This window comes from Macaca mulatta, chromosome 1 (assembly GCF_049350105.2).
Source record: "Macaca mulatta isolate MMU2019108-1 chromosome 1, T2T-MMU8v2.0, whole genome shotgun sequence".
Classification (NCBI taxonomy): Eukaryota; Metazoa; Chordata; class Mammalia; order Primates; family Cercopithecidae; genus Macaca; species Macaca mulatta.
The window spans coordinates 214,200,861-214,222,544 of NC_133406.1; the positions used below are offsets into that span (position 1 = coordinate 214,200,861).

The window sequence follows — 21,684 nt, forward strand, 5'->3', positions numbered from 1 at the left end:
AAAGGCATTCATTGGCAGTTTCCAAGGATGCTGGGTGACATTTACATCCATCCTGACACTTGAGGTGACACCAGTCAGGTGTCATTTACCAAAAGCATCCTTTTTGGCCTCTGCCTGATCACTTGAAGATGCCCATCCACCCAAGGACAAAGACTCTGCCTTGCCTGCAACTGCAGGAGCCAAACACTCATCATTTAAAGCCCATGGTCACTAGATATTTTTCACCCTTCCTTCAGTGTTTGCCTTTCAATAGTTAGAAAACCTTGACCCCACTGAGTGGCCTAGTGGGAAGGCCTTAGCCACTTGGGGGTGGCAGTGGCTACAAGGCAAAAGAGCCAATGAGGTTTAGAGTATTGTTTAGGCTGGACTTGGCTGCTCTCCAGCTATGAAAGAAGGTTAAGGTCATTTGGGGGGTGGGGAGGGAGGAGCCTGGGAAAAGAACTACTGGCCACACCCCTGGGTTCTCTGCTGGCTAGGTTCTATTTACTTCTCAAAAGCAAATTACTCACAGCTCACTGGCCAGCAGTTCTCTTGGCCATGGTAACTCCAGTCAGAAACTGGAACCAGGCTAGGCTCTCCCTGCATTGCAGGAGAGCAGATGAAAGGAACCCAGGAAACCGAACTCCTAGGTAATGCTCCACACACAGTCCAGATATGCATTTCTAGACTAGCAAACGGAGCTCGAGACCCAGAACAAAAATAGCCATTAGCAATATTGCTTACCAAAATTGTAGATATGAAAAACTTCCCATTTAACTTTTTCTAGAAGAGTCCTAGGAAGGCATCTTGGTTGACAAAGGTTTTCCTTTCTCAATTGAGAAATACTAATTATTCAAATCCTGTTCCTGACCCAAATATTAACAGCCACACTTAGTCTAATGAACACTTGATTGAAATTCTTAGGACAATTTTACCTTGTGTTAAAGACAATAAAAACAAATCTTGCTTGCTGAGCTCCACAGCTAGATCCCTTACTCCTGGTTGGGTTCTCATCCAGAAAGGATGGACATCCAGAAAGACAGGACATTTTAGCTTTGGCATGTTCAAAGTAAACTTCCAAGCAGGGATGACAAGAAAGAAGGTAGTGTGGCATATTAAGAAAAGCATGATCCTTGGAGTCAGGTGGAACTTGCTTGGTGTATGAACTTAAGTCTTTCACTTTTCTTAGCCTCTTTCTTCAGCTGTAAAATGGGAGCCACATACTGACTTCACAGGCACAGGATTGTTGTAGGATTGTGATGTGTTATGTCCAGAATATAAGTAGGTACACAATAGAAAACTGTTGTTTGTTTCAGATTTCACTTCTAAGTGTCCACAGTAATAGCATTTTTTTCTCTTACTGCTTCTGATTTCTCCTGAGGAACTTGAGGCTTCTCAGTTTCCCTAAGGAAGGGGGTGAACAGAGAAACTATACATTGTGACATTAGCCTCATAAAAGCAACTCCATCTAGCCAACATTGACAGTATCATTCAACTACTACTAAAGTAGATGCTATGTGCCAGGCTGTATGTTAGCACAGGGATGCACCAGAGAACAAATTAACCCTCCCACCACCCTCAATTTACATTTCAGTGGAAGGTGACAGGTAAGTATAACTTGTAATAGGCCAGATGGTAACAAGTGCCACAGGAAAAATTAGGCAGACAAGGGAAATGTAGTTGGGGGGCAGAGATTGCTATTCTAAGTAAGGTGACCAGGAAAAGTCTTACTTATGTATTTGGACAAAGACTTGAAGCAGCTGAGGACTTGAGCCATGCAGTTATTTGGTGAGAGTAGAAAGTACAAAGACTCCAAGGTGGAAACATCTCTGTACAGTGGGGTGAGTAACGGGCAAGACGGATGGTGCAGGAAAGGTAGAGGTAAGCTAGATAACTCAGGGCCTTGTAGGCCACTTTGAGTCTGGATTTTTTTTTTTTTTTTGAGACGGAGTCTCGCTCTGTCGCCCAGGCTGGAGTGCAGTGGCGCGATCTCGGCTCACTGCAAGCTCCGCCTCCCAGGTTCACACCATTCTCCTGCCTCAGCCTCCCGAGTAGCTGGGACTACAGGCGCCCACAACCGCGCCCGGCTAATTTTTTGTATTTTTAGTAGAGACGGGGTTTCACCGTGGTCTCGATCTCCTGACCTTGTGATCCGCCCGCCTCGGCCTCCCAAAGTGCTGGGATTACAGGCGTGAGCCACCGCGCCCGGCGAGTCTGGATTTTTACTTACTCAGAGCCAGAAGCACTGAAGGCATTTTATCTGACTTACCTTTTATAGGGGTCCTTTTGGTTGTTCTGTTGAGAATAGGTTCAACCAGGCAAAGCAGAAGCAGGGAGGCCAATTTGGAGGTATTTCAAGAATCCAAGATATAACAGTGTCTTGAACTACAGTAGTAGTGCGGGATTGAGGATTACTTTGTAGAGTGCTAACAGATTGGATGTGGAAGTGAAAGAAGTCAAGGATTTTTTTGGCACGTGATAGAATGGAGTTGCCATTTACTGAAAGGAAAACACAAAAAACCAAAACTATGGTAGAAGCAGGTTTCTAGTGGGGGAAGACAGGACATTTTAGCTTTGGCATGTTCAAAGTAAACTTCCAAGCAGGGATGACAAGAAGATGGCTGAATGCTCTAGTCTGGAGTCAGGGAAAAGAGCCAGTCCAGAGATATTACAAGTGATTAAGTTGGAGGTTGCCTCCAGATAAATGGTTGTCTTATTTTGGACAGATGCCACTATTTAGGGGAGATCTCACACTAAGGGAGGTTTGCAAAAACAGGACTACCTCCTACCCCCCGACAAAGGTCAAGTTTTAGTTTGAAAATAAAAAGCTTCACAAAAGTCTTACCAAGATTTAATGTACATTTATTCTTAACACGTGGAACATATAGTATAAAGATTTCATACTGAATAAATGATATTCATTAAGCCAAAAAAGGAAAAAAAGGAGGAATTTACATCAAGTTTTAGCTACATTGTTGAAATACAAATATGCAGATTTTATCACTGAAAAAATCTCAATTGTGTTTCTTCATCAGAACTTCAACTGAACCTAGAACTTTTTCACACCTCGATTAGAAAGAAAACAAAACAAAACAAAAACCCAGAAAAAAATAAACTATAAGTTGATTGGCTGCTGAGACAGCAAGGACTTTTTACAGAGACCTGTACAGCATCGCACCAAGAGGGGCGATGTCTGGCAAGAGATTAAATAGCTGTGTCTCGCTTTGTGCAGGTCACCAACTTGTTAACTCGTCATACTATAAAGGGGTAGCTGGGATGAGGACCAAACTGTGGGGATCCAAGGGTATGTGCAATGTACAACGTCATATATATACACACGTGGCAGCGCAGCCGCTGCAGCTAAAGGTTAAAACCAGTTCTAAGAGGTGATCTCAGGGTTATTCATACAATCAAGGAGGAGAGAAAGAGGTCAGGGTGTTGTAGGTTCACACATGATACTTTGGGGGAAAAGCCTTTTTTTTTTCTCCTCAACGTTTAACTAAAAACATTTTTAAAAACTACAGCTTGCTGCTGACCCAGCGTTTTCTCGTTTCCATGTGAGACATTATTATTACAGTATGTTTACAGTATCAGGTGTACAGTACAGTACATGAAAGGGTCTACACTCTACTGCACAGGCCTCTCCAGTGAACAGGGTCTGTTCACAACTGCGAACTTCTTGGCTCCTGCAAGATTGTGAATGTACAACAATAAACCACACACAGTTCAGCAGTCACCTTTTTTGTCCTTCAGAATTTTTTTTTTTGTATTTTTTTCCTTTTTTCTTTTTTACCATTAAAAACAGTTATGAAATGTGGCGTCCCGTTGATGCAAGGACTGGGAAAGCCATTTTTATTTTATTTTTTTTTCCCCAAACTCACTGTAAACAACAGTAACTTTGGTTAAAATAAAAAAAGTCTTCTATGTAGGCAGAGCTTTGTCTTTTCAAAGAGGGTGGGGTGGGGTCCTGAGGGGAGTAAGGTGAGGTCAAGGAACAGAAAGGCGTGAGGTGGTGGACGGGGAGAGGCGGAAGGAGGAAAGAGAAACAGGAGAGACTTTTTCCCAAGGGAGAAGCTGGACAGCACAGGGTAAACTGGATTCTGAGGTGGTTTTGCATAAATAAAGGGCAACAGTCAGTTTCTAAGTTCTCCACACACGCACACACACACAGGGGGGGAGGTGTCCCACGGCTGTCATGACTGGCCAATCAAAAACAGTACATCACAAATGACTTGTGAAACCAATGAGTTCATCAACGGTGATACCGAGATGTCCAACAGCCGTGATTCGTACAGAGTAAACTCTGAGTGGTTCTCGTCCACCTTGGCCAGGGCAAGCAGCGCGCGGGCAGCCCGCCGCATCATGTCCACACTAGTTGGCTCAAAGGGTGGGTTCTGCATGTGGAGGAGGCTGGCCTGGCTCTGCTGGAACTGCGTGGCGGCAAGGCTGTCCTCTAGGAAGCCCAGGAGGTTGCCGATACTGCCTTTCTGCACTGCAATGGCACGAGCTGCCAGGCTGTCCCCCTGAGCCAGGTTGGCCAGCAGTACCACAGCCATCTCCCGGCACACCGGGTTCTTTCGGTCACTGAGGAAGCGCACCATAGTGCTATACAACTTCTCCAGGCGACTGAAGGGGGGTGTGGCCAGAATCAGGTCCACATTGTTGTCCTGGATGCTGAGTTTGCTGAGGGTTTCCAAGACCAGTCTCTGCGGGGAAAGGACGGCATTGGGGCCCAGGGTGGAAAAGGGGTCCTGGGCTTCAGCTGAAGGGCAAACTGCCCAGTGTAGGAGTCCGTCCAGGACAGGCAGGCAAATGCTCTCGGGGTATGGGGATAGGTCCAACTGCCCCGAGATGTTGGCGAGTGTAACCAAGGTGTTTTCCCGGAGCATCTCCAAGCAGTCCCACCACCACTCCACTTTGTTGCAGCTCACCCCTTGGTCCTGTTCCTCCTCCTTCTCATAAGTTAGTGGTGCCTGCTTCCGTTCTGGGTGCTTGTGGTGCAGCAGGATCAGCTTGCCCAGGATGAGCAGCAGCCCTGGGTGTTTGGACATCTCAAAGTCATTGCCTGGCACAAATGACAGGCTTCGAATGGTATTGGAGACACAGACACAGCGCTTGGCAAGAGAATCCTGCCAGTCCAGAAGGGTACACAGTGGGGTCTCATCCTTACTGTGGGGTTCGTCCTCTAGGATCTTGATATTCCGGTGGCTCTGTGCTGGGCTAATGCCAAATGGAAACTTGCTGCTCTCCTTGATGGCCTCTGAACTCTTAGCTCCATCCTCGGTCAAGGTGCTAGACCGAGTAGACAACATGTCATCCATAGTGGCTGTGATCCGTTTTTCTGGAGGTCCATCAGGTGGGGGTCCCTCCTGGTCTGTTGTCCCTGGCGTACCCTCTGCTGTTGTCACATGCTTCCGGGGGGCTGGTGGGCAGGGTGCATGAGGCCGGGAAGGCAGCAGCTCTGTCTTGCTTTCGAAGTGGGTCTGGATATGCTCAGTGGTGTCCCCCCCACCAATCCGCCAGTGCAGCAGGCCACTGTCAAACTCCTGCACACGCCCAAGCTTATCTGAGCAGTCCACCACAAATGGGTCATTCTTCTGTACGATCTTTACTGGAAGCTTGTCAAACTTACTGATCAGCTTCTCCTCACTATTCTCTGAAGCTGGCTTGTCCTTGCCTGAAAAGGCTATCTCCTCATCATTTTCAACTACTTCCTCTTCTTCTTCCTCTTCTAGTTTAGGACCTAGAAGTTCTTCTTCTTCTTCCCCACCCTCCATGGGAGCTGGACTAGACACCTTGCTGAACCTCCCAGGATCCAGTAGCGTTCTCTGTCCTGGGTCACCCACCTCATACTCCTTTAAAATGCCAAAGATCTCAATCAGGCATCGTCGGAAATATTCTACAAGGAGCTCTAGCAACCCTGGGAGCTAAAAAGAGAAAGAACAGGAAATAAATTAAGGGATAAAAGTGGTCAAAGAACAGAATCCTTGACTTGAGAGACCTCCCCAAGTCTTCTGTATCAGCTGGGAGAGGCAGAGTTGCTCCTTTCCCAAAGGTTCTCCACAGAGCAAATTGTTCATCTTAATCTCTTCTATGCCCAACACAAAGTTCTTTCTTCTGCCCAACCTACCTTCACATAAGCCTATCTCCAGGAACACTAGCCAACAGCTTTGCACCTCACCCACCAGGGCCAGTCATCTCTTAGCCTTCTCTTTTCCCAATCAATCTTCTGCTGTTCTTCACCAGGCCAGTTTCCAACCTGGTGGTCACTGCCATATTATCTCTTTTAGGACATTCTCTCCATCTCACTGCCAAGTGGAACCCAAGCTTAGGCATGGTGACTCAAGCTAAGAGAAGAGAATGCAATGTGGGCAGATGTTCATGGCTCTCTTCTCCAAGCTCCCCAATAGTCCAGGGGGCTGGAACTCCATGGATCTTGCAGCATAAGGAGTGGGATGAGGCTTCAGCTCTCCAAACACTGGTCCAAACTGGGGCTACAGAGACCCAAATTCCACCTTGGGTAATATATAGGCCATTTATTTACCTCTAGAAGAAAACACTCCTCTCCAGTCACAATCTTTGGCTGAACAGTAGAGCAGATGGGAAAAAAATAAGGGCTTTCAAATTAGATCTAGGGGCTGGAAGCAGTGGCTCACACCTGTAATCCCAACACTTTTTTTTGTTTTTTTTTTGAGACAAAGTCTCACTGTCATCCAGGCTGGAGTGTAGTGGTGTGATCTCAGCTGGCTGCAGCCTCCGCCTCCTGGGTTCAAGTGATTCTTCTCCTGCCTTAGCCTCCCGAGTAGCTGGGATTACAGGCGCCTGCCACCACATCGGGATAGTGTGTGTGGGGTGTGTGTATGTGTGTGTGTGTATTTTTTTTTTTTTTTTTTGAGACAGAGTCCCGCTCTGTTGGCCAGGCTGGAGTGCAGTGGTGCAATCTCAGCTCACTGCAACCTCTGCCTCCTGGGTTCAAAGTGATTCTCCTGCCTCTGCCTCCCAAGTAGCTGGGATTACAGGTGTGCCACCAGGCCCGGCTAATTTTTATATTTTGGTAGATATGGGGTTTTACCATATTGGCCAGGCTGGTCTTGAACTCCTAACCTCAACTGATCCACCCACCTTGGCCTCCCTCCCAAAGTGTGAGGATTACTGGAGTGAGCCACCACGCCCAGCCTAATTTCTGTATTTTTAGTAGAGACAGGGTTTCACCATGTTGGCCAAGCTGGTCTCAAATTCCTGACCTCAAGCGATCCTTCTGCCTCGGCCTCCTGAAGTGCTGGGATTACAGGCGTGAGCCACTGCTCCCAGCCGGTAGTCCCAATACTTTGGAAGGTTGAAGTGGGAGAATCAGTTGAGCCTAGGAGTTTGAGACCAGCCTGGGCAACACAGTGAGACCATGCCTCTACAAAAAATAAGGAAGTTAGCTGGGGCCTGGAGCAGTGGCTCACACCTGTACTTTGAGAGGCTGAGGCAGGTGAATCACTTGAGCCCAGGAGTCTGAGATCAGCCTGGGCAACATGGTGAAGCCCCGTCTCTCAAAATAATAATAATAATAATAATAATAATAATAATAATAATAATAATTAGCTGAGCATGTTGGCGTGCACCTGTAGTCCTAGCTACTTGGGAAGCTGAGGTGGGAGGATCACCTGAGCCTGGAAGGTCGAGACTGCAGTGAGCTGTGATTGCACCACTGCACTCTAGCTTGAGTAATGGAGATCCTGTCTCAAAATAGATAAATAGCTGGACATGGTGGCATTTGCCTGTAGTACCAGCTACTCAGGAGGCTGAGGCAAGAGGATCACTTGAGCCCAGAAGTTTGAGGCTGCAGTGAGCCATGAGGGCACTACTACACTCCAGCCTAGGTGCCAGAGTCTCTTAAAAAAAAAAAAAAAAAAAATTCTGGCTTTTCCAGGAAGTAGCTGTATAAAATAAAAATTCCTAAACTTTACAGGGTTATTCTGAGGTGTAAATGGGAGATGTCAAATACCTGGCATATGAAAATTGCTCTATCAAAATTTTTCCTTTCTCATGGTAGGCAATAATATGCAATGGAAATAAAATCAGGCTTAGGAATCAGATAGATTCTACTGACAGCTATGTGAACCTCAACAAGGGTAAGACTCTGAGCCTATTTACTCATCCCTAAATGACCATATCTCCTGTCTCTGAGGGCTGTTGCTAGGATGACATGAAACAGAATATTAAGGACCTGGCACAAAATAAGAGCACAATAAATGGTAACTATTAATAAGTCAGCTCCTTGATATACAGGTTGGTAGGTATTAAAGATGATCAAAAGAAAAAGAGTAGGATGATGCAGCACAAACTCTTTCCAGCACCTCTACTAGTGTGCACATCCTATGGGGGGTGGGTCTGAACAATCAGCTTTGTAAGAATATTGTTAAACAACCAAATCCCCCATCCAACTCTACATCTAAGGACACTGGGATCAACAAAGGCCCCTACTGTTCAAAGAAGAAAGGGAAAAATGGAAACAATGTACTCTGCTCACTGATAAAAAGACCACAGATTCAGGCCAGGCCTGGTGGCTCACGCCTGTAATCCTAGCACTTTGGGAGGATCACTTGAACTCAGGAGTTCATGAACCTGGGCAACACAGTGAAACCTTGTCTCTATTAAAAAAAAACAAAACACACAAGATTCTTCTAGAAAATGTGGTGTCCCCACTGGCATCAATAGAATCTGCATTCTTACTAATACCCCAAAGTGTCTCCCAAATTCCTTTTGAAGTCAATCCTGTGTTAAGGTATCATGTAAACAAATTATTATTGCTCTCAAGATCCTGGGCCCGTGCCCAGAGGCAAAGGAAGCAAAGTACTGGCATGGAAGATATCTACAAGAGTGAAAGAGAAAGACCATGGTGGCTAAAGATGAGACATTCCCATTGTCTACACTAAGAAGATCCCAAACCATCTCAATCTTCCCCAGGCACTGATACTCACCTGACTGAGATTGAAGGTCATGATGCTGTTGTCATCATATAGCAGGATGTTGATGGTATCTAATGCCCATGTGCTCTCTGCCAGGAGACCAGACTTGAGGGACATCATTACCCGCCATGCCTCCGGGGTTCCTGAAATAAACCTCCATGTCGTCCATCCACCAAACCCGGGTTGGCTGGAGGCACCCCCAGGGTTGCCCCATCAGTGAGGCTACTCTGAAGATAACACAATGTAGAAGGCAGTTCCTGTCTGGGAGATGACACACACCAGCCCCTCATGGCTTCTAAGCTGTCTGTCTAGGACATCACTGCATGGCAATGTTTTGAAGGAAAACTTTTAGTTAGCTTATTTCTTCCTTTTCCAAAGTTCTTTGGTTCTATTTTAGTCAATACTGGACCAGATTCAACCTCATCCAGAATATTAAGGTGGAGGGAACAATGGACAAGACGGAAAGGGGCAGATTAGGCAACCGAATGAGGGAGATCTCCTTACCAATGTCTTTCATTGTGAGCCGCCTCCTCTGCTTCAACACAGGCTGTGTGGCTTCAACAGAGCCAGGTGGGAAGGTGATATCCCGCCGAATCATGGGGGGCTGCACAGGGGCAGGTGCTATGTGTGAGGCAGGTACTGGGGGACCTGCCTTCTGCATTTTCATCCCAGAGTGCAGGAATGGAGACTTGCTAGGAGAGGTGCGGTTCTCCATTGGCCGGGGCAGGGGAGCAGGGCTGGATACCTGAGGAATGTGATTCTGCATGCTTGGCGGGGGCTGGTAGTTAGATGGAGGGGGCCTTGTCATGGGGGGCACAGGGGCAGAGGGACCATATGGGGGCTGGCGTGTGCCATGGGAAGGCCACGGGCCTTCATGGTTGGCCCTCTGATCTGTGTGCAGCATTTCATCTGTTCGGTTCACGCCATGATAGGCGGGGCCCTGGGGAGCAGAGCCCGTGCTCTGCCTGTTGGCATAATTATAGGTCATGTCATTACGCCCCTGCCACATGGTGCCTTGCTGAGCAACCTCAGCTGATGCCTGTATGGGGCCGCCCATCATTTGCGGTGGCATGTTTTGCTGGGCATTGGTGCCAGGGGGTGCAGAGACACGGTCTCGGCCAAACTGGAATGGAAATTGGTTCTGGGGGCCGCCTGCTGGTCGGCGCTCAGTAGCAGCGGTGGCAGTGGCAGGATAGGCATTGCCATATTGGTTGTATACATCTTGCTGAGGGGAAGGCTGGGCAGCTTGTTGCTGGCTGGCAGGCTGGGGCTGGGCTGGGGGCAACTGCTGCTGCTGAGGTTGCCCCTGCCCAGTGCTGTATGGCACGCTGTACATCTCCCCTTCATGCCGCTTGGCAGGAGGGCCATATGTGCCATCCATTGGCCGCTTGTAATTCTAAGGCAGAGACAAGCAGAGGGGAAGTTAATACTCTGCACTCAGGGACATAAAGCCCACAGATGCCGAGATGGCTACAACTAGATGCCTGGTGGCCATAGACTCCAAGGAAACATGGGAATCACCTTAACAAATTATTTTTTGAAGTTGTTTCCAAAAGCAACCACCACTCTTTCTTCCCCTCCCTTGCTCTAAGTAGAAAAATATACAAAACCTAACGATCAAAATAAGGTCTATTTCTAGCCCCTTCCAACTCCAAATAGAGAAGAGATTGAGGACTTGGCTCTTCAAGCAGGACTGGCCAGTCAGGTGAGAGAAGAATGCCAAAATATCTAAAGTGAGCTTCTTAGACTTCAACACGTTAGTTTACTAACTAGCTTTGAAGACGAACCTGCATGCCGGTCCATTCCCAGCTACCCTCCTCACCTGCTGCTGCTGTTGATACATTGTGGTCTGCTGGCTGGGGAAGGGGCTGCCAGAAGGGGTACCTTGGGTGGAGAACTGATTGCCATAGGAATCATGTCTACAGGAGGCAAAGAAACACAGGATCAGGGTGGGCAGTGGCAAAGCCTGAGAAACAGCAGCACCAAGACCAGGCTTTACTCACCGTTGCTGCTGCTGCTGCTGCTGCGGGGGGTAGCGGCTAGGAGAATACATCCCCGAGTCTGGGTTGGAAGGCATGAGATTAGGCTGTGGGGCCCCAGTGCTCATGTTTCCCTCAGGCCCTATTCCAGGCTCCGTCCTAAACAAAATTGAAGAGACAGATTGAGCCCACTATAGCCTCAGGGTGCTGGCGGGTGGACAGGAGCTGGGGTCATGCTTACCTCACTCTGTCATAAGGACCTCCATAGGGATAGTGCTGTCGTGGTCCCATCGCCACATTTCCTAGCCCAGGGCCAGCAGCACGACTGTAGGGGTCACCCATCCCGCCGTTGGGGCCCTGCCCTGAGGACATGAAGGGATCACTCCCTGGAGCTGAGTGTAGAAAGGCAAGCAGTGAACAAACTGGTAAGTTGGCAAAGCTGGTAATATATATTTGTCTGCTCCAAAGACCCAGGCCCTCTTCAAGTTTGATCTCATTGTTTTCCAGACAAGTTCAAAACAGAGATCTAAAGAGGCCCCAACCAGCAAAAGGCATGTACTTGTTAAGGGATGACAAGGTGAGGTCAAGGAGGAGACAAGAAAGGAGGTAGGGATGAAGAGGGGTAGTTAGGGCAGGAAATGCATTATCTCAGAAGATGGCTCCACAAGAACCCTGAGCCACTCTCAAGATTTCCCACCATTTCACTGGTCCCATCTTTACGAGCACAAGCTCAAATAGCAATCAGATCAGTCACCTTTCCTCATGCTGCCATAAGGATCCTTATTTGGCTCATAGGACATGCGCCCCATCATGTCAGAGGTATTCATACTGGGCTGATACCCAGGGTTTGGAGTCATGGAATTCCGCTTCTGGAATGTGGAGTCACTTCCATCATTAAAGGCATCCTGGATCCCAACCGAATTGCTCCTGCTCCAGAGTGAGGAAAACCAATTAGACCACAAATAGACCCATTTCTCCAATGTAACACAGGACACGCAGTAGTCACTGGCTGGGAAGGCAGAGGCAAAGACCACCCTTTGGCTGCAAAGGAGTTCCCATGCACTTATCTCCAGCCATACCTCCCAACCATCTGCCCCTGCTCTTGGCCATACCTCATGCCTGGCAATGGGGGGATCTGACTGTGTGGTGTGGATGCTGGAGTTGGTGGCTTTAAGTCTCCTCCTTCTGCCATGGAACTGCTGGTTGACTGAGGAGTCTGGGGCCCCTGCATAGATCCTGATCCCGCTGTGGACAGAGATACAATTTGAGCAGTTTGCTTGGCATGAAAGTGTTTAACTCTCACACAAACACACGAATGACCCAGAATCTCTTTGGGAAAGTTCTTCCTAAGGCCTTTAAAGCCTGATCACCCTTCTTAGCAGAGGATCTACAAGGCCAGGTCATGAAGACGGGAATTTGAGGGTTTTGTAGCTCTTTGTTTTTGTTTTACATGTAGAAAAGAGGAGTGATGTGGCCATGACATCACCATGCTGGTGATTCCTTGAGTCACTGCCAGCTTCCCTGGCTATTTCTTTTCACTCCTCCAAAGGACCTTGTCTAACCTATTAAACCCTGTAATGCTGGTGCATGAGCTCCAGTCAGAACCTCCCAAATCCTGGGTAGGGAGGGGCTTCCAAATCTGGGATGTATTTTAGGAGTCTAGGAGCTCCTGTTCTGAAGCATCCAGCTTGGTGTCATCTCTCAAGTTCAAATGTTCTTCTAAGCTGATGAGTACAAAACTACTAGTAATTAATGTTTCCAATAGTTACCATTCCTGGCAGTAGATATCCCACTGCTGAGGCCTCCCCAGCTGATGAGTCATCTCAGGCACTCATTACACCCTCAGAGGTCAACACCAGGGCACATGTGTTTACACCCACCTTCCAGGCACCCTGGTCTTCTTCCCTCTCTAGGCTCGCCCTAGGCCTCAGCCTCCTCTCAGAAAGGAGGGTGGGCAGAGGCACTCCCATCAGGGAGTTCCATTCATATCCTTTCCCCACTCCCTCCTTTCCATTCATTACCATCTCAGCTCCCTGGGGAATTCAGGGCTCTAGTCTGAGCTGCATTCTAAGGTGCTGACATCAAGGGGCCAAAGCTCCCAGATGGCCCTGTCTTGCTGCCATTTGTCAGTTCCCTCAACTCCTCTTGTGCCCCTCCCATTCACAACTTTACAAACATTTGGCAAGTTGCCAGCTGCACGACAAAAAGTAAAACTTTAAGGGCTGCTGCAGAGTACCTCCCAAGGGAGTTTCCACTGCCCACTCTCTAGTCAGCCAACCTATTAAGCCCTGTGGTAGGGCAAGGCAGAGCACAGATCCTTGGCATATCCTACTGGAGGCAGGTACCACTGAATATGAGGCCAGGGCAACAGACCCTCTCAGCCTTGGTGGGGCCACTGACCCCATCCTTACCAGGAGAGGGAGGCTGGATCTTGGGCTGCGACTTCTTGGAATCAGCAGCTGCAAAGATGTCTGGGGGAGGGTCTTCTCCCCGTTCAATCTTGCATTCAAAGGCATAGAGACACTGGATATACTGCTTTTTCAAGGAGCTGGCAGCACTGCTTGATGTGCCCACATTGAGGTTGGTTGCAAGTTCCCGCCATTTTTTGTTCTTGTTGACCTGTATAATCAAACCAAAAGAGTCGGGGTATATCTCCCGCCTGGTTTTCTGCCCGAAAGTCCCAAGCCCCATCAGGCTGCAAGGTATTCATCTTTGTAAAATCACAGTTCTTAGTTAATTAAAAAAGTTAAACTTGCTTGGTGGATACTCCACAAGAAGTGCTAATCTGCAGCTGGCTTCGTTTTACCCTCAGGATGTTCCACTGCAACTATCAGACTGTGCTTATGCAAAACAGGGCAAATTTCACATTACTACTGGAACAGAATTCAGAGTCCAGTTTTTTAGTACACTGCTGAAAAATGGTGTACAAATCATCTGCATATCTAAATCCTTTTTTTTTTTTTTTTGTTTTGAGACAGAAAAAATAAATCTCGCTCTGTCGCCTAGGCTGGAATACAGTGGCACGATCTCAGCTCACTGCAACCTCTGCCTCCCGGGCTCAAGCGATTCTCTTATCTTAGCCTCCCCAGTAGCTGGGATTACAGGCGTGCACCACCACTTCTGGCTAATTTCTGTATTTTTAGTGGAGACAGGGTTTCACCATGTTGGCCAGGCTGGTCTCAAACTCCTGGCTTCAAGTCATCTACTCGCCTCAGCCTCCTAAAGTGCTGAGATTACAGGCATGAGCCACTGTGCCTGGCCCTAAATCCTATTTTAAATGCACTAATAAAAACTAACATTTTATAAAATGGAGACTCGTGATAGTATCAATGACCACCCTGCTTGACTTGCTTTGTTAAACTGAGAATTTACACATCTGATTTTTTTCTTGGCATGGTGCTCCCTGCAAATTTGACATTCTTGTGCCACTGGCTCCCCTAACATATCTCACTGACAAATAACCGCAGATCCCTTTCCCTTACCAGTCACTGTCCTGATGGTCCAGGTGTTCAGGGTCTTATTTATTTACTTAGAGACAGAATCTCACTTTGTCACCCAGGCTGGAGTGTAGTGGCGCCATTTCTGCTCACTGCAACCTCCTCCTCCTGGGTTCAAGTGATTCTCCTGCCTCAGTCTGCCAAGCAGTGGGACTACAGGCGCCTGCCACCATGCTCCACTAATTTTTATATTTTTAGTAGAGACAAGGTTTGGCCATGTTGGCCAGGCTGGTCTCAAACTCCTGACCTCAGATGATCCGCCCATCTCAGCCTCCCAAAGTGCTGGGATTACAGGTGTGAGCCACTGTGCCTGGCCCAGGGCCTCATTATGACTTTTTTTTTTTTTTTTTTTTTTTGAGACGGAGTCTCGCTTTGTCACCTAGGCTGGAGTGCAGTGGCGCGATCTTGGCTCACTGCAAGCTCCGCCTCCCAGGTTCATGCCATTCTCCTGCCTCAGCCTCCGAGTAGCTGGGACTACAAACGCCCGCCACCACGCCCAGCTCATTTTTTATATTTTTAGTAGACAAGACGGGGTTTCACCATGTTAGCCAGGATGGTCTCGATCTCCTGACCTCGTGATCCGCCCGCCTCGGCCTCCCAAAGTGCTGGGATTATAGGCATGAGCCACTTCGCCCGGCCTTATTATGACTTTTGTACCTCCCCAGCAGCCAACCTACAGTTCTGCCTCCTTCCCTCAGCTTTAGGGCACACTGACCAAGCCCATTCCCCAGATGCTCCCTACAATTAGTCTTTCTGCTCTAGATGGACAGGTCTCCTTCTTCATGTATTCTTACGCTTATTCATCTACCATATGGTAAATCTGTTCCCCCAAGGCCTGGGAACAAGGGTTTTCCAGTCCCTGTACACAAAGGAAGTTCAGTAAGTCGTAATGTCTGCTGATACGGTACCCATGACACTAGAAAGAGGAGTTTCAACAGGCACAGAGGGGGACAACCTAGATGGGGCAGAGGTGACTAGGAATACTTCTTAGAGTGGGTAACACCTGAGCTAAGTCTTCATGGTTGGAAACGGCTTTGGTGGGAAATATCCAGACTCTCTCCCATCTCCGTGGCATCTAGGCCAGTCTACTGGATTGGCCACTCTTCCACCTAAACCCTACTAATCCTTTAGATAAGCTCAAGATGCAGCTTTGCTTTCTTGGAGCCTTCATAAACTAACTTATAAAAAGCACTCTTTTGCCCCTGAATTATCACTGTCTTTTAAAAGTTCAATTACAAGGCATTTTAAAGGTTTGCATCCTTTTGCAATCTGGAAGAGACTCAGACATCAGAATTCTCTCTGTATCTCATCCTAGGTTCAGTGAACCCTGAAGCTCACCCAATCAGAAGCGAGCGAAACCTAACCCAAAGCTCCCCTTCCCTATAGGCAGGGAAGACTTGACTATGAGATCTGAGTATCAGGGAGAATGGCAGGAATATACATGGAGTCACCTCAAAAGCCTTCCATGGCTTTGCTTCTCATGCCAGTTATGTGGCAGTATGCACGTGTCTTGTTTTGTTTTGTTTTCCTTTGTGGGGGAGGGGAATAAAGCCTGAAGGGAGAAGGAATTCGTAACTGACTGTTGGCTGGCTTCATTCCAATCACTTTCTTTTCTGCTGGTGACAGCTGTTTTCCTCTTCTGATTTAGAAGGTCTGGAATAAGTCCCTCCCTGCCACGCCTCCCCGAGCTCAGCCACAAACTGATCCAACAGCAGGCTTCTGGTCTGGTGACTACAGAACACACACAGGAGGAAAGTCTGCAAGGCACAGTCTGCTGTCTGCCTGTGCTGCCTCACCTGTTTGCCTCCTAGGCTAAGTCTACAAAATTGTAAGGTATCAGAGTAGGCGCAAGCTCTGGGTGGTGTCCAATTCAGGTTATCATTTAAGTTTCCCATACAGAAAAACTAAACACATCATTTCCTACTACTTCTTCCTTTATAATAAGCTATTTCTACTAAACAGTTCCTGAAATCCTGTCTCTACTGGGAAGATTCCAGGAATGGGAAGATCTACTTATACTCTGGCTGCCTCTGTACCATCTTGCAGGCCGATTTATGTGGCAGAAACCTTGCTGAAAGTCAAGGTTTTTCTAACTTTTGATAGTCTAGTGAGTTATATACTGTTACATAGTGTTTGTATTTTACAAATAAGAAAATTAAGGTTCAGAGTGGTTACACACCTTAAGGTCATATATGTTGTAAGTGGGTAAGAAGGGACTCAAAACCAGGTCCATCTCTCCAAATCCTGTCTTTGCTACTATGCCAAATTGCCTCCCATGGAATCAGAATGCCCACAGACCTTCCCTAGCTTTGCATCTCAGTGGGACCCTAGATACACGGTAAACTTACTGCTAATACCTCATACTACCAGGGAGGTCTCTGCTTCCTGCCTTATCTTCTGGGAAACCTGTGCTCCCTGGTCTATCAATATTATCAATATTCGACTCAGAGAGCAGGAGAGGATGATGTCCCTGTGGGATGCATGGTACCACGTGAAGCCAGTGAGTACCTAAGAAAGGGGTTTGTGGAAACCACAGGGGCAGTCAAGTGTCAGGCACCCACTCACCTGAGTCAATCCACCAATCTCCTTCACAGACACATAGAGGCGATAGAGGTCCAGAGGTTTCCTACCCACAGCAGGCAGATTTGTCATGCCCATGGCCTTCTCCTCAGTGAAGGCCAGATAACGGTCCACCCACATCTTCCTCTCAGGCTCACCACCCAGCTCATACAACTTGGTGATCTTCTCATTGGTTGTAGTAGAAGAACTGGATTTCTGGAAGGTTCAGGTCAAAATTCATAGGAATGGGTCAGATTCAAAGCCTATGCTAAGGGTCTCAGAAGTCTCTTGACTGGAGCAGTGTTAAAGCTTCTTACTCTGGGGTGGTCACTAACACCTGCCCTGCCTTCACAAGGTTGAAGGGCCAAAAAAGAACCAATTTTTATTTTTCCTATAAAGGAAGGAAGCTAACACTGAATATATGTTATGTACTGGGTGGGATGCTAGATGCCTTTATATATTAGATATTATAAAATTATCCCCATTTTTAAAGATAAGGAAGCAGGCACCAGGAGGCAAAGCGTAAGATCTCACAGCTTTTAAGTGGCAGGCTGAGGATCAAATCCTTGTCCATCTGACATCAAAGCCACTACTACTCCCACACTACTACCCAGGAGCCTGAACATACTTAGGTACTATGTTTTAGGTAAATCGAAAAACTCACAACATGATCTTGAGGCAATGGGATGGACTAAAATGAAAAGAAACTCTTTGCCTCTTCTAAAGAAAGGAAGGGTTTCCCACCTGGTTGAAGGGCTTTGGATATCATCCTGTCCAAGACAGAAGGATGGTCAAAAGGGCTGGGAGCTAGAGGTGAAAACTCATAGGAGGTAACAGCTATGATTTTTATTTTCCCTACGTATATAGATAGGGAAAGTGAGGTATGGCCAAGGACAGAAATATTTCAAATGACCCAAATGCTGAGTAGGACCCATTACTTCTGCACAGCCTAACAGCACACCCAGGACCAACCTAAGGGAAGCCAAGGAATCAAGTCTCATGTGCCTTATCTCCTTCTTTACAGTACACAGGGTACCATTCCTGCTGCCACGAGTAAGGTTCAGGAAGAGAAGAGCAACTAGTTGCCCATGGCACACCCCATCTATCAATGCTTGAGTACAGGAGGCACGGTTTCACAGAGGGCACCAGCCAAACAGTACAAACAGTTTGATGCTGCAGGGTCTGGCATTTCCCCCATAACAAACAGCTGTGAGAATATTATGTTATTTACCAGGATCCCTTAGACCAACCCAGACCCAACTCACTGAGCTATTATTCTGAGACCCTTCATGATAAGAGGAGGCAACAGCAGCTTTTTCAGAGACTATCTAGTCCGGTGTCATAAAAGGCTGGGATCTTGTCTCTCTCTTTTCTTTTTCCTTCCTACCACTGAAAAAGATAGGACACAAAATTGAAAGAGTCAAGACAAAAATTGCTACCTTGGATTTGGATTCTGTCTTGGGTGTCCCGTCTGCCTTGTTGTTCATTTTGGTGGCTGGAGTTAACTTGACATCCCCAAGGCCCATCATCTCTGGGCTGGCTGCCATCCCTGTAAAAGAGAAAAAAATTCTCAAGACCAGTAAGTTTAGCTGTGATGTGACTCCTGAAGAAATCCCTAGTGAGAATGACTAGCACTTACCTGCAGAATTGTTGGCCATGGTTCCACCCATGGAATATGGGGGTCCCTGAGGGTTGATCATGCCAGCCATACTATTAATCCCTTGTCCATAAGGAGGTCCAGTTCCCATCATGCCCCCTTGATTCATATTGGGGTAGCCTGGCGGCCTAAGGAAGAAGATGGAAAGTGAGAGAGACAAGGTTAGACTCTGGGCTTTTAGATTTGAACTTGAGCCAAATAATGCTGTGTGATCATCTAGTTAGGATTAAAAGGAAAACACTGATGGGTCCCCAAAACTAGAACTATGCAACATCCGGATATTATTTTTCTTTATTTTCTTGAGATACGGTATTGCTCTGGCACCCTGGCTGGAGTGCAGTGGTGTGATCATAGCTTTTTGCAGCCTTAAACTCCTGAGCTCAAACGATCTGCCTTCCTCAGCCTCCTGAGTGCCTAAGACTATGAGGCATGCACCACCATGTCCAGCTAACACCCAGATTCTCTTATCTTCTACATCCCACAAAAGATACTAAGAGAGTTCAAGTTCTGGATAGCGAACAATAGTTTATTTAATTTTTTTTTTTTTGAGATAGAGTCTCGCTCTGTTGCCCAGGCTGGAGTGCAGTGGCGTGATCTCGGCTCGCTGCAAGCTCCGCCTCCCAGGTTCATGCCATTCTCCTGCCTCAGCCTCCCAAGTAGCTGGGACTACAGGTGCCCGCCACCATGCCTGGCTAATTTTTTGTACTTTTAGTAGAGACAGAGTTTCCCCGTATTAGCCAGGATGGTCTCAATGTCCTGTCCTCGTGATCCGCCTGCCTCGGCCTCCCAAAGTGCTGGGATTATAGGGGTGAGCCACCGTGCCCGGCCAATTTTTTTTTTTTTTTTTTAGATGGGAGTTTCATTCTTGTCGCCCAGGCTGGAGTGCAACAGTGCGATCTCGGCTCACTGCAACCTGCAACCTCCGCCTCCCAGGTTCAAGCGATTCTCCTGCCTCAGCCTCCCAAGTAGCTGGGATTACAGGTGCCCACCACCATGCCTGGCTAATTTTTTGTATTTTTAGTAGAGATGGGGTTTCGCCATGCTGGGCAGGCTGGTCTTGAACTCCTGACCTCAGGTCATCCACCTGCCTCGGTATCCCAAAGTGCTAGGATAACAGGAGTGAGCCACCGCACCCAGCCACAATAGCTGAATTTCAAAGGGTACAATTCTTTGAAGCAGAGCCCTGCTGTGTCTTTTAAGTACTGCCTCCCTCAAAGCCACCTCCAAAGTCAAGTTGTATTTCCATTTAAGGGCCCTGTCTGTGGCAAAAGACATAGATGAAATGCTGAACTGTACCACTTTTTGTCATGCTAAATTCCAGACTGGAACCCTCAGCATATCACCCAGAGGTGGCTTTGCATTATTTCTTGATGGGCTAATGCAAACTTTGCACTTCCATCTTTCTGAAGTTCTACCAAATCCAGCTCTTTATAGTCAATCACCCTATTTTACCTTGGTTCATCAACAACTCAATAAGATTTAGTGGCCAAAGAAGTCGTTAAACCTAATCACGTGAGCCTTCTGCACTCTAGCACCAGAGTCAACACACAGGACCACATAAAACAGTAAGAGAAATGGCAAACCACAAGCTTACCATTTGCTATTTCTAACACCAAAGATCCAAGACATATGTATCATTAAGAATCCTTTTGGAAACCAAAATGTTGACTGATAGAAGTTAAACCACCTACTCTGAACACTTATTTTGCAAATCAAAATAAGCTGTCTTTAGCCCTGGCAACATAGTGAGACTCCGTATCTATTTAAAAAAAAAAAAAAAAAAAAAAAAAAGGCTAGGCATGGTGGATCATGCCTAGCACTTTGGGAGGCCAAGGCAGGCAGCTCGCTTGAGGTCAGGAGTTCGAGACCAGCCTGGCTAACATGGTGAAACCCAGTATCTACTAAAAATATAGAAATTAACAGGGCATGGTGGCGGGTGCCTGTAATCCCAGCTACTCGGGAGGCTGAGGCAGGAGAATCGCTTGAACCTGGGAAGCAGAGGTTGCAGTGAGCTGAAAGTACATTACTGCACTCCAGCTTGGGCAATGGAGTGAGACTCTGTCTCAAAATAAGTAAATAAATAAAAAAAAATAAATAAATAAAAAATAAATTAGCCGTGTGTGGTGGTGTGTGTCTGTAGTCCCACTCAACCACGCCCAGCCAAAACCCTGTTTTTTTTTTTTTTGAGACGGAGTCTCATTCTGTCCCCGGGCTGGAGTGCAGTGGCCGGATCTCAGCTCACTGCAAGCTCCGCCTCCCGGGTTTACGCCATTCTCCTGCCTCAGCCTCCCGAGTAGCTGGGACTACAGGCGCCCGCCACCTCGCCCGGCTAGCTTTTTGTATTTTTTAGTAGAGACGGGGTTTCACCCTGTTAGCCAGGATGGTCTCGATCTCCTGACCTAGTGATCCGCCCGTCTCGGCCTCCCAAAGTGCTGGGATTACAGGCTTGAGCCACCGCGCCCGGCCAACCCTGTTTTTTATAAAGTTCTTTACATATGATGTTTAGTCATGTGAAATTTCAGACCCATCTAAGACATGTAAGAATTAACACTTCATACACACACCCATTTTCCCCCCCGATTTAGGTCCAGAAGCATCTCAATAATCTGAGTGGGTCTACAATACATTTTCTAGAACTGACACCCTCTCCACTTCCCAGGCCTTACCTGTTTTGGATAGAGTTGGCAGCAACATGCATGGCGACAGCAGTTTCTTGGGTTTTCCGGTTCATGCCCCCTGGTGGGGGACACATCCCTGACCCAACCTGAGGTGGCATATTGGCCATGTTAGGGCCATAAGGCCGGTTGCCCATGGAGGCGTGACTCATCCTCCCTGGAGGGAGTGTGCCGTAAGGTGGGATGCCAGGCTGTCCATGCATCTGACCTCCGGCACCCATGGGGTTTATGCCTCCAGCCATGCCTGCACTGGGGTAGTTGGCATTGGGCAAGGCATTATAGTTTGGCTGCCTGGGGTAGCCACCTGAGAGGGGAGGAAGAGAAGACAGAGACTTGGTTAGTGACTCACTAGCAACTCACTAATATCTCTCAACTCTAGAA

At 47.4% G+C, this 21,684-nt stretch overlaps 1 protein-coding gene across 3 annotated transcripts in view; it reads right to left on the minus strand.

Annotated features, from left to right (window-relative positions):
- Positions 1 to 2,820: 2,820 nt before the first annotated feature.
- The window catches only part of ARID1A (AT-rich interaction domain 1A), an 85,912-nt gene continuing 67,048 nt past the window's right edge, over positions 2,821 to 21,684 (minus strand). Inside the window, exons 8-20 of one of the 3 annotated variants that reach the window (XM_015132127.3) lie at positions 21,295 to 21,607; positions 18,611 to 18,756; positions 18,411 to 18,520; positions 16,978 to 17,187; positions 13,327 to 13,534; positions 12,028 to 12,160; positions 11,670 to 11,842; positions 11,157 to 11,307; positions 10,940 to 11,074; positions 10,759 to 10,855; positions 9,441 to 10,332; positions 8,949 to 9,079; positions 2,821 to 5,906 (exon numbers count right to left, since the gene is read on the minus strand). In XM_015132127.3, the coding sequence (XP_014987613.2) occupies positions 4,173 to 5,906; positions 8,949 to 9,079; positions 9,441 to 10,332; positions 10,759 to 10,855; positions 10,940 to 11,074; positions 11,157 to 11,307; positions 11,670 to 11,842; positions 12,028 to 12,160; positions 13,327 to 13,534; positions 16,978 to 17,187; positions 18,411 to 18,520; positions 18,611 to 18,756; positions 21,295 to 21,607 (4,433 nt within the window). In that variant the 3' untranslated portion in view covers positions 2,821 to 4,172. Of the gene's footprint in view, positions 5,907 to 8,948; positions 9,080 to 9,440; positions 10,333 to 10,758; positions 10,856 to 10,939; positions 11,075 to 11,156; positions 11,308 to 11,669; positions 11,846 to 12,027; positions 12,161 to 13,326; positions 13,535 to 16,977; positions 17,188 to 18,410; positions 18,521 to 18,610; positions 18,757 to 21,294; positions 21,608 to 21,684 lie in introns of all 3 variants that reach the window. The other 2 variants (XM_077967132.1, XM_015132119.3) reach the window with 2 other exon arrangements.